Here is a 12,366-nt window from a genome sequence, read left to right as displayed (position 1 = left end):
TTGGGGATGGTGGTGCTATCAGTAGAATTCCTGAGACTTGACTTTTTTTTAGTTTATTTAATTTATTTTGAGACAGAGAGAGAGCAGAGAGAGAAGAGATAGAGAATCCCAAGCAGGCTCCACACTTTCCACGCAGAGCGCAACACGGGACTCAGACCCACGAACTGTGAGATCATGACCTGAGCCAAAACCAAGAGTCTGATGCTTAACTAATTGAGCCATGCAGGTGCCCTGAATTCCTTTTTATACAAACCTTTTTGTGTATTGTTCTGTGCCCACCTCCTATGAAAGAATCTCTGCTACAGTGACTCATCATTATTGATGAGATTGCATATTTCTCAAGTGGGTTAGAGTAGATAATAGCATATTCTTGATAGTAGTAATAATTCTCTTATTTTGCTGCTTTAATATCTTGCCTCCAAAAATTCCCTAGAAGCATTGCTTTAGTACTTGTTGATTTTGAAATACGTTTACAATGACATGCTTTTTAAATTGTTCTCCAAAATTGAGTACAGTGTTTTTACCAGTTTTATTTTTTGCTCAGTGAAGGAGATTAGTGCTAGGTTTATTCTGAATTAACAGGCCTGATGATTTGCTTTGTGTGAATGAATGTGTGTGTATGTTTCAACTGTTTGATCTGTCAGTAAATCACATTCATAAACCACACTGTTTGGGGACTATTTTCATTTTTCTGTATTCAGAGGAACTCTTTGCCCAAATGTAAAAATCCAAAAAGAGTCCTATAAATACCTTGGTTGTATTTATTCTTGTTTTCCTCAACATCCAGCGTATCACTTTACCTATATAAAGTTATCTTTAATCTTGTATATATACATGAGTGTACACTTGCCCGGCCTTAGGCCTTGAATGACTTTTGGTAATGCTTACTACTAATTAAACTAGAAGAGTTTCCGTGGGAAGTATAATTAATTTCCAGATGTCTTACTGTGTTTTCTAATAATACTAGTACATAAAACAAATACATTGAAATAAAGAACCTAATAACAATACTTCTTACAGTATTAGTTTATAGTTATCTTCATGTAGTATCATACTCCTTGAGTTCAAAGAGTGTTACCAGGTATTAATTTTTTCGTAAAGCTAAAGGACTTAGTCTTCACAGTGATTATCTGTAGTACCTTGAGTGGGTCGCCAAATCTCTTTGAGGTTTTCAGTTCCAACCATCCAGGAGCAAATTATCACCATTACCTCAAAAGACCTCTTTTAGCACTAATTTTCTGTTGATCTTTGATTGCTATAAAATAGACCCCATTTTCAGTGTATAGCCTTTAAGGCCAAATTGATTATTTGATTGCATAGTTAAGGCCAAGCTTTTTTTTTTTTTTTACTCATTTCTATGAAAATATACCTTCTCTAATTCTTTAAAATGTTTTTCTATGTTTATTTAAAGACAGAGTTGATGAACTCATCAGGTGATAATTTCTTATGTACATTTAATAATTAAAAAGGTTCGTTTTTCTTTATGTTTTTTTTTGGCTCATTATTTCAAACCATAAAAATGAAAGATTAACTTTAAAACTTCCCCTTCTCCTTGTAATAATTGTGTTGCATAGTAAGCTAAAGGTACAAAACACACACACATGCAACATAACATAAGAAAAAACTCTTAATCATAGAGTTCTTCTGGGAACTTCCAAGTGTGGCGGTATCAGTGGCTCTATATAAGATAGGGCAACCGAGTGTGTAGTTCTCCTGCTATACTGCTGCTGAGTTGACTTCCTTGTATTGATATTCCAAGAGTCTGTCAAATTCAACATTTCAAAAACTGTACTTAGTCGTTTCTACCCTCTAGCTCCTCCTCATGACTGCCTTCTATTAGTGATGCCATCAGTATCCCTATATCTAATCTTGATACCTGAATTTACCTTGGACTGGTTTTTGGTTTTGTTTTTGTTTTTTTGCATCAAACTCATGCCACTCATTTGCAGAATAGAGCTCTTCCTTTTCTCTTTTGGCCAGCCTCCTTTTTAATCTCTGTTGACTACTCTGTAACCAGGTGCTTATATTGAATCCTCATTTTGGTGTATTTATCAAAACTTCGTTAAGTAGGAAAATCTGGAGTTTCACAAATGATTCAAACTCATTTAGGAAATAAAAGTAACAGAGAGGAGTGGGCTGCAATTGTTTGAAAGTTGAAAATGCTTGTATATATAAGGACAAATGATAAATGAAGGCCCTCTAATTCTAATTTTTTTATATTTCAAAGAATTTTTCCAGGGGTCAGCAAACTTTTCTGTGAAAGCCAAATAGTAAATATTTTAGGCAACTGCTCAACTCAGCCATTGTAGCCTGAAAGCAGCCATAGACAATAGGTAAACAAATGAGCATGGCAGTGTTCGGTAAAACTTTGTTTATGGACACTCCCACTTGACTTTCTTATGATTTCCACATATAATGAAATATTCTTTTGAGTTTTCATTCAACCATTTAAAAATGTAAGAACAGTTTCTAGTTCATGGACTGTATAGGAACAGACAACAGGCTGAATTTGGCTCACAGACGGTTTTGCCTTTGACCCCTATATTATGCACAGAATTGGAAAAGGGAAGCAAAGATGACTCCACACTTCACAAGCTTATTTTAAATATATAAAATAACACACTTTCAATGTGTAGCAAGTCCTATATGCTTTAATTATACAAATAATTTTTAAAATACTATGTAATGGATACCCAGTACCCAAAAATGGAACTCCAATAAAATATAAATCTTAAAAGAATTTATTTAATACAGTGAATAATGCATTTTTTCTTAGTTGCTGAGTTTTTGTTTTTCTATTTCTTTAGAATAGAGATGGGCTTTGGAGACGAATGATGGGTTAGTTCTATTAGCATGCCCCAATTAAAAGCCCAGTGATCTTTCTCCTCTTGGCAGACTTCCCTAAGAGTCAGCCTAGTCATTAAGCCTCATTTTATTTGTATTAGTGCTTTTCCTGTCATAGTCATTCGATAAATAGTTGATGTGCAGAGGTTATTGGTTTTGATAGTGCTTCATTCTTTGTGAAAAGTGTGTTTTTAAATGAGCATTATCTTGGGTATTTCCTGTGCACCCCTGTCCTACTTGCTTATTCAAAGCTTTAAGTATGGATGCTTATTGTTAGATCAAATAGAGGTCACTAGAAAACCAAAGGTGGTAAATCACTTTTCTCTTTACAGCCATAAGGCCTATTTGACACTTTGGCAGCTATCAGAGCATTTCACACTTCATTGGAAAGTCATAAAAACCATTCACAGGTCAGACTGAAGAGTTTTATTTAATTATATTGTGTTTTTTAGCACCTGGAGTTTTAAAACTCAAAAGAATACAGAAATTGTCGTCCCAGCTCAGCAACTGAGTAACTGCCTATCTGAGCCTCAGTTTTCTAATATTTAATCAAGAAAATTGTGATCTCATTTATACCTCCAAAATGTTTCTATGCTAAGGGCTATATTAATTATTGGGGCAGTAAATATTAAAGGCATTGAAGAGAAAGACCATTTTAATTTTACTTATCCTGGAAGAATTCATGGGTACTAGTATAATTTGAGTGCGTAAGATATTAGTATTTGGAGGATACTTAAAAGTGTGCCCCTTGGACCTGTAGCATCAGCTATTACTGGGAGCTTGTTATAAATACAAAATCTTGGCCCCACCAGGCCTCCACATTTCCAAATCAGAATCTCTCGGGGTAAACTCCAAGAATATTTTAAGCAAGTTCTGCTGGTTATTTGTTTACATGTCAGAGTTTGAGAAGCACTGTTCCAGGTCTCAGACATATGCAGATTAAAGCATTTTGCAGAAGAATGATAGGACAGATGACTTAAAATAAAGATAGAGGCCATACCAAGTAGAAAATACTAAATGCCAAGGCCAAGAATTTGAGATTTCTAGAAAGTTGAGCCACTGAAAATTTTTTATCATAGAAGTGCTATTATGAAAGCAAATATGGTTAAGATTAGCCTAATGGTTGTTGTGTAGAATAGATTTGAATGGGATACTTGTAAAGCAGTGTTTCTTGATGCCTTGCCACACAAACAGTGGTCCTCAGACTGGCACTGGCGTTAATTATTTGGAAACCTGTTGGAAATGCAGAATCTTAGGCCTCATTCCAGACCAAATAAATCTGAATCTGTAGTTTAACCAGATACCAAGGTGATTCGTATTCACATTAAGGTTTCAGAAGTCCTGGCATAGAGGATAGTCAGTGAGACACCTATAGTGGAATCATAACGCTTCTTGTAAAAAGTGCATATATCTAGTCCCCATCCCACCCCACCCCACCCCATTTCCCCCTAATACGACTATCAGGCTACCCAGATGATTCTTAAACAGTTTGAAAGCCTTTGTGCTGGAACAGTAGTTGTAAACATGGCTGCATGCAAAAAAATCCCATAGTGTAGACCCTATCTCTGATCAATAAAATTGTAATTTCTGAGGTGGGGGCCTAGACACTAGTATTTGAACTTCTCCAGATGGTTCCAGTGGGCAGCCAAAGTTGAAAACCAGTGTACTAAAGAGAATGATAGGAGCTAAATTACTGCACTAATTCTGGTATGAACTGAAAAAAAGCCTGGATTTGTGTGGTCGTATTGGAAATGAAAGAATGAGGCAGATGCAAGGGACATTGTGAAGACCTGGTAGCATTTGGTGACTTGGTCAATTGATATAAGAAAGTGTGGGAGACTAAGGGTTAAATATGATGGAAGCTTTAGGGGCACCTGCCTGATTCTTGATCTCAGGATTGGGAGTTCAAGTCCCACATTGGGCCTAGAGCTTACTTAAAAAAGTAAAATCTGTGCCTTAAAAAAAAAGATGGAGACTTTAAAATGTTAATGTTAAGCTCTCTTTGAGTGATTTGATTTTCCACATTTTCTATAACAATCTGCTATCATACTTATAATTAGAGTAAAGCAAATTATTTTTAAGTAGAATGTGTATGGTTTTGAGCCTGGGTTACTTTGAAGCCTGCTATCAATTAACAGACATTAAAAAAGTAAGATGAGGTAAAGGAATTTGTTCAAATACCGAATTGAGTTTTCATTTAGAAGGATGGATATTGAGGTCCTGGATTAGCTACATGAAATGGTATTCAGGTTATTGAAAATGAGGACTAGTTGTTTGGGAGTAAAGAATATAGATTTAGAATTAAGTGTCATCTGCAGAGAGTCAAAAACTAAAAACAAGGTATAGATGAGTAGCCTAAGGAAAAGACTTTAACTTATAGACAAAATTACAGGGTTAAAGTCACAGCATCAATTTGGAGAATACCTGTATTTAAAGGGAGTGAAAAAAAGAGGTGGCCTATGAAGCAAAAAGAAAAAGCAGAGAAAAGAACTGAGATAACACTGTCAAGGGTGCCAAGAGAATTTCAAGGGTAGAAGATAATCAGTCATGTGACATGCCGCAAAGAGGTAAAGCTATTAGAAAACCAAGAATGGCTGTTGAATTTGAGAGTACTTACGATTTTCAGAAATACTGTTTTAGTGAAACGATCAGGGTAAAAGTCATTGCTGGGAGTAATTGAGTCATTTGCTGGGGAAGTGGAGAGACAGTGGGTGTCAGTCACTAATTTGAGAAATGTGGTCGGGAAAAAAAAGGAAAACATTGGGAAAGTAACTAGAAGGATAACAAAACTAAGATAAAGAACGCGTGTACCAGGAGCCAATAAAAAGTTGTAGAGGGAAGATAGAGGGGTAATGGACTGCTCAAGGTCATACAGGAAATAGAGATGATGAAATGGTAATTTTCAACCAGAACAGACTTTAACAATTACCTTTTTTTTTAACATCTTTTCTCAAGATTGTATAAACCTCATTTTACCCATGGATTTGTGTATACTGAGACTTAAGTCAATTGACTTGTCCTGAGTTACCAGCCACTTAGATTATGGGTCAAAGGGTTGGGGAGGGATTTGTCTTGAATACTAGGGACTGCCCTACCCCTCTCCCTTTGAGGTTATAAACAGAAAGGAAGGCAAAATAGATGAACAGATGTGTTGAGATAGTAATAATCAGATGTTTCTTTTAAGGTAGAACATTTCATGTACTACCAAGTGTATAAAATAGACTAAAAATCACGTTTGAATAAAGTATTCAGTCCTCCTTGCTTTGAGAGTAAGGAAGGTGATTAAAAACTACCTGTTCAAAAAAAAATAAAAAATAATAATTAAAAAAAAAAAACAACTACCCGTTCAGAACCCCAAGTAACTTCCTTACTGTATAAAAGCAGAACATCTGACTTTTTGCAGCATCGATTTCATGGATATCCCTACCTAAAACATCTTTCACTTATTGGTGTTCCCAACCTGATGCCCCAAATTTCAGCAAGCTGAAATAACTTTTTAAAAAAAATTTTTTAATGTTTGTTTATTTTTGAAAGAGAGCGTATGCGCATGAGTGGGGGAGGGGCTCAGAGAGAAGGAGACACAGAATCTGAAGCAGGCTCCAGCTCTGAGCTGTCAGCACAGAGCCTAACGTGGGGCTTGAACTCACAAACCACAAGATCATGACCTGAGTTGAAGTCGGACGCTTAACCAACTGGGCCACCCAGGCACCCCAAGCTGGAATACTGTTTAAGTACTGCTCCAGAGTCAGGCAGTACTGCTGTTAGCTAGCTTCTATACCAAAGGTACATACATGCTGACTTAACTTGCCAAAACAAATGGCTACAAAAATGGACCCTACATTTTATCACCGATTATGAATTTCTCTACAGGTGCCAATTGCAGCAATGAGATATAGTTCTTTGTAGTCCCCTTGCCTCCACTCCAATCATTTGGGAACCCCTTTTGAAGATAGATTACCAATGAAGGCAAGAAATCTTATCCAAGTTCTAAATATGTTCAGCAGTGATTCTCAATGATGGCTTCTCACACATTCCCTCTTCACACACCCATTTTTTTTAATTAAAAAAATTTTTTTTAATATTGATTTATTTTTTGAGAGAGACAGTGCAAGCAGGTGAGGGGCAGAGAGAGAGAGACACAGAATCCAAAGCAGGCTCCAGGTTCTGAGCTGTCAGCACAGAGCCTGACTCAGGACTTAAACCCAAGAACCTTGACATCGTGACCTGAGCCGAAGTTGAACGCTTAACTAACTGAGCCACCCAGGTGCCACCCCCCCCCTTTTTCTTTAACCCCAAGGAATGCAGTCTACACTCCAGTATATCCTCTTAAGAAGGTTCCCCACAGCAGTATTCTGGGATGGCATAACCTCTTAAATTTTGTTGTCTTTGCTTTTGTTAAGGACTGGGGCATTAAGTTAAAGGTGATTTATCTTGTTGGCTAATACTTAAATCTCTTCTGTGGTATATCTGTTGTGAAAGTAAATCACATACATCATGGCTTTGAAAGCTTTCCCAGTGTTCATTTTAGAAATCATTTTCCAACTACTCTGAATAAAAAAACCAGAAAATAAAGTCGGCTCTCTTGGTGCAATAGCAATCAGAAGCAAATAGTTAATTGTCTGTTAGGATTGGGTACCCTGTGAAACAGAAAGGCTAAAAAATAGTAATAGACTGTACTATAGGTATGATAAGTCTCTGGACTTACTACAGGTCCCCAGTATTGAGTATATTATAAAATGTAAATATATCCATTTCCACAGACACGTAGGTGATAGTCTAGGGTCACTGCTTATCAGACTTTTATGTGCTTAAGAATCTCTTGGACATCAGAATCAGATTCTGATTCAGAGGACTGGAGTGGAAGGGATTTGGGTAGTTAAGGCTGAGATTCAGCATTTCTAACAAACTCCCAGTTGGTACTTTGACTAGGAAGGTTCTAGGTGGTAAATAGCAGGCTCTAGAAGGTAGCTACAGCAGTGACTGCTTAGAGATATGCTTAACAACTTTTTTTTGAAGGGCCAGATGTAAAGAGTAAATACTTTAAGCTTTGTGGCCATAAGCTGTATTCTTCCTGATTTATTTCTGTGCTTGTTTTTAACAATTAAAACCAATTTTTTTAAACCATTTTAGCTCTGAGGTATACCTTCAGCCTAGAGCAAGAAACTGAAGGTCATATCCATTGGGCTTGTCAAGTTAGCCCATGGCTTTCAGGCCCGGCATTGATATAAGTCCTTTATGTTGTCAGGCCTCTTGGGATGGCTATAGAGGAATCATAAGGATTCCAGTTCCAAAAGCAATAAAGAAACTTTATAGGAAGATCTGAATGTTTGTTGTAGGGAGAGAAGATAAAATTATATGGAAGAAAATGGGAAGAAGCTACCTTTTTTATTAAATGCCATAAAAACTAAAAACTATTCACTTTTAGATCATAAATAAGATCTAGGTAGAACTTTATGGTGGACCCAGGATGTATTTGACTTCTTTTAATTTATGTGATCAGCCTGTTCTGTGTGTCTGTACAATATCCAATTATGGTTATAAGAAATTGGTCAAACTTTTGTCTGAATCCCAGTTCTCTTGCTTGCCAGGTGGGTAACTTTGGTCAAGTTACCTAACTTTTCTGAGACATTATAATATCCCTGGGGTTGTTAATATTAAATAAGAATGTGTACTTGAATTACTTAACATCAGGCTTGGAGCTTAGAAGACACTCAATAAATGGTGGCCGTTACTATGTTATTATGATCATGACTGAATTCTATAAAAGAATCAGCTCCATGACTAATTGTCAGGCTGTCCTTTAGGTAGATTGCGTCCTAGATTATGGTCCTCATGGCATAATGTCCTTCCTAATGTTTCTGTAGACATAATGGGGAAGTTTGAACCTATAGCCTCTAGTAACAACATATTTAACTTCTGCAAAACTGTCAGAAACCTCAATAGTAATAAATAAGTCACTATTACATGTATTTTTTTAATGTTTGTTTGTTTATTTATTTATTTATTTTTAACGTTTATTTATTTTTGAGACAGAGAGAGACAGAGCATGAACAGGGGAGGGGCAGAGAGAGAGGGAGACACAGAATCTGAAACAGGCTCCAGGCTCTGAGCGGTCAGCACAGAGCCTGACGCGGGGCTCGAACTCACGGACCGTGAGATCATGACCTGAGCCGAAGTCGGACGCCTAACCGACCAAGCCACCCAGGCGCCCCAATGTGTATTTATTTTTCAGAGAAAGCAAGCTAGGGAGGGGCAGAGAGAGGGGGCAGAGGATCTGAAACAGGTTCTGTGCTGACAACAGTGAGTCTGATGTAGGGCTCAGACTCACAAACTGTGAGATCATGACCTGAGCCAAAGTTGGATACTCAACTGACTGAGCCACCCAGGTGCCCTTTTCCATGTATTTTTAAGGTGATATTTCTTGGAATGAAATCCCACCTTTAAAAATTGAAAGATTGTAGGGGTACCTGGGTGGCTCAGTTGGTTGAGCATCTGACTTTGGCTCAGGTCATGATCTCACAGCTTGTGCGTTCGGGCCCCGTTCTGGGCTCTGTGCTGACAGCTCAGAGCCTGGAGCTGCTTTGGATTCTGTGTCTCCCCTCTCTCTGCCTCACCCCTACTCACACTGTCTCTCTTAAAAATAATAAAATAATAAAATATTTTTTAAAAATTGAAAGATTGTTTGGGTCTCCTGGGTGGCTTAGTCAGTTAAGTGTCTGACTCTTGGTTTCAGTTCAGGTCATGATTTCATGGTTTATGGGTTCGAGCCCTGCATCAAGCTCTTAGGCTGACAGCAGAGCCTGCTTTGGATTTTCTGCCTGCTTCAGATTCTGTCTCCCTTTCTCTCTCTCTCTCTCTCTCTCTCTGCCCCTTCCCCACCCGGTCTCTGTCTCCTCTCTTTCTCTCTTTCTCTCACACACACAAAAATAAACATTTTTTTTAAATGCTAATAAACAAGAATTACCATCTTTTTTTTTTTTTTTTTAATTTTTTTTTTCCAACGTTTTTTATTTATTTTTGGGACAGAGAGAGACAGAGCATGAACGGGGGAGGGGCAGAGAGAGAGGGAGACACAGAATCGGAAACAGGCTCCAGGCTCCGAGCCATCAGCCCAGAGCCTGACGCGGGGCTCGAACTCCCGGACCGCGAGATCGTGACCTGGCTGAAGTCGGACGCTTAACCGACTGCGCCACCCAGGCGCCCCTTACCATCTTAAAATCGAAGTCACTGGTATTGGGACACCTGGGTGGTTCAGTGGGTTGAATGTCCAACTTCAGCTCAGGTAATGAGCTCGTGGTCTGTGAGTTTGAGCCCCACATCGGGCTCTGTGCTCACAGCTTGGAGCCTGGAGCCTGCTTCTGATTCTGCATCTCTCTCCCTCTCTCTCTCTGCCCCTCCCCTGTTCGCACTCTGTTTCTCTATCAAAAATAACTAAACATTAAAAATGTTTTTTTAGGGGCGCCTGGGTGGCGCAGTCGGTTAAGCGTCCGACTTCAGCCAGGTCACGATCTCGCGGTCCCTGAGTTCGAGCCCCGCATCAGGCTCTGGGCTGATGGCTCAGAGCCTGGAGCCTGTTTCCGATTCTGTGTCTCCATCTCTCTCTGCCCCTCCCCCGTTCATGCTCTGTCTCTCTCTGTCCCAAAAATAAATAAAACGTTGAAAAAAAAATTAAAAAAAAAAAAATGTTTTTTTAAAAAGTCACTGGTATCTAAATTTTTATTGTTATTTCAAGTACATACTGTTGTATTTTTGTTGCACTTCATTATATTGTTAATTTTTTCAAATACGTAGCATGAAGTAACCTGTTTAAATCTGTGGTTGCAAGTTTTTGAAAAAATCTTTTTTAGCTTTTAGTAAAACACGGAGGAGACTTGTTTGCTGAGAATGAGAATAAAGATACTCCTTGTGATTGTGCTGAAAAGCAGCACCACAAAGATTTGGCCCTCAATCTGGAATCACAAATGGTATTCTCACGAGATCCTGAAGCTGAAGAAATAGAAGCTGAATATGCTGCGTTAGACAAACGAGAGGTAAGGTGTTGTTTTTTTTTTTAAATAAATGATATGGATTTTATATTAAATTTTATTTTTCTACTTTAAAATCCAGTTTGTGTGGTCTTCTCTGCAATATGCTTAACACCATTTCATCTGTATAGCCATAAGTAGGGGCGCCTGGGTGGCTCAGTCGGTTGAGTGTCCGACTCGGCTCAGTTCATAATCTCGCGGTCTGTGGGTTCGAGCCCCGTGTTGGGCTCTGTGCTGACAGCTCAGAGCCTGGAGCCTGCTTTGCATTCTGTATCTCCCTCTCTCTTTGCCCCTTCCCCGCTCATGCTCTGTCTCTCTCTCTCCCTGTCAAAAATAAATAAACATTAAAAAAAAATGTTATATAGCCGTAAGTATAAAAATACATCTAGAAAATCTGGAGGTGGTAACTGTCCTCTAAAATATGTATATGTTTACTTATATTTAAGTAGAGATGCTAATGTGTAATATGAACTCCTAACCATTTCTACTGTTCTAAAACTGCAGTCCTCCTGTTCCTCAGTCCTTCCTGTCTTCTAGGTTGCTCTTATCAACAAACATGCTTTGCTTTTATCTTAAAACAAAACAAAAACAGCAAAACAGTCACTCCATTGACCACTTTTCTCCCTTTCCCCCTTCAGTTGTAGCCCCATATCTCTGAGCCTCTTACAGCGTGACTTTCCTCCTTTCTATTTTGTTGGAAGTGCATTTGTCATGGATATCAAGAGTTGCCATTTTGCCAAATCCAGTGGGTACTGTTCTCTCCCACTCTTACTTGAATTCCTCTGCAGCACTTGACACAATTGACCACTCCCTTCTTAGTGAAGCATTCTTCCCTTAGCTTCAGGGACATTGTTCTTTGGTTTTCCTTTAAGTCTTTCTTGTGTCAATAAACATTACCTCCCTCCACTGAATTGCTTAAGCATAAATGGGCAAGCGTTTCAGTTCCTCATTTGTCCTTATATCCAAACAATCTGAGAATGTTGTCAATTTTACCTCCAAGAGTATAACCTAGAGACATTTACTCCTCCTAGTCTCTACTCCTACCTCCCCAGGCCCTCTCCACCCGAACCTCTCATCTGAGGTACTGTAACAGTTTCCTAACTGACCTCCTTCCTTCTGTTTTGGTCCCCCTAGAATCCATTTTGTACACATAAGCTGGAAAGACATTTTAAAACTTAAATTAGATCATATAAATCTCTTAAATTACTTAGTGACTTTTCATTGTACTTGGAATAAAATCCAAACTATTCTCTCAGATATAAAACCTTATATGGTCTCACTACTACCTCTCCCAACATCATCTCAAACCTTTCTTCCCAGCATATTTTGCTCTAATTATAATACCTAGACTACAGTAAGGTTTTTGCATTTGCTCTTTTCCATATCAGAAATCTTCTCCCAGTTTTTCTTTTGGCTGGCTCAGTAGTTCTTCAGAGAGGCAATCTTGGACTGTTCTTTCCCAAATAGGTCCCTCTCCTTCCATTATTCTTTACCATAA

The 12,366-nt window shown here is 38.3% G+C and overlaps 1 protein-coding gene across 3 annotated transcripts in view; it reads left to right on the top strand.

Moving 5' to 3' along the window:
- ANKIB1 (ankyrin repeat and IBR domain containing 1) overlaps positions 1 to 12,366 on the top strand; it is a 156,107-nt gene that overhangs the window by 75,165 nt on the left and 68,576 nt on the right. For all 3 annotated transcript variants that reach the window (XM_040472703.1, XM_040472700.1, XM_040472702.1), the window contains exon 4: positions 10,692 to 10,874. In XM_040472703.1, coding sequence (XP_040328637.1) covers positions 10,692 to 10,874 — 183 coding nt within the window. The remainder of the gene's footprint in view (positions 1 to 10,691; positions 10,875 to 12,366) is intronic.

The sequence above is a fragment of the Herpailurus yagouaroundi genome, unplaced genomic scaffold, assembly GCF_014898765.1.
Source record: "Herpailurus yagouaroundi ecotype Mexico unplaced genomic scaffold, PumYag 100, whole genome shotgun sequence".
In the NCBI taxonomy this organism is placed as follows: Eukaryota; Metazoa; Chordata; class Mammalia; order Carnivora; family Felidae; genus Herpailurus; species Herpailurus yagouaroundi.
This window is presented reverse-complemented; position numbering and strand designations above follow the sequence as displayed.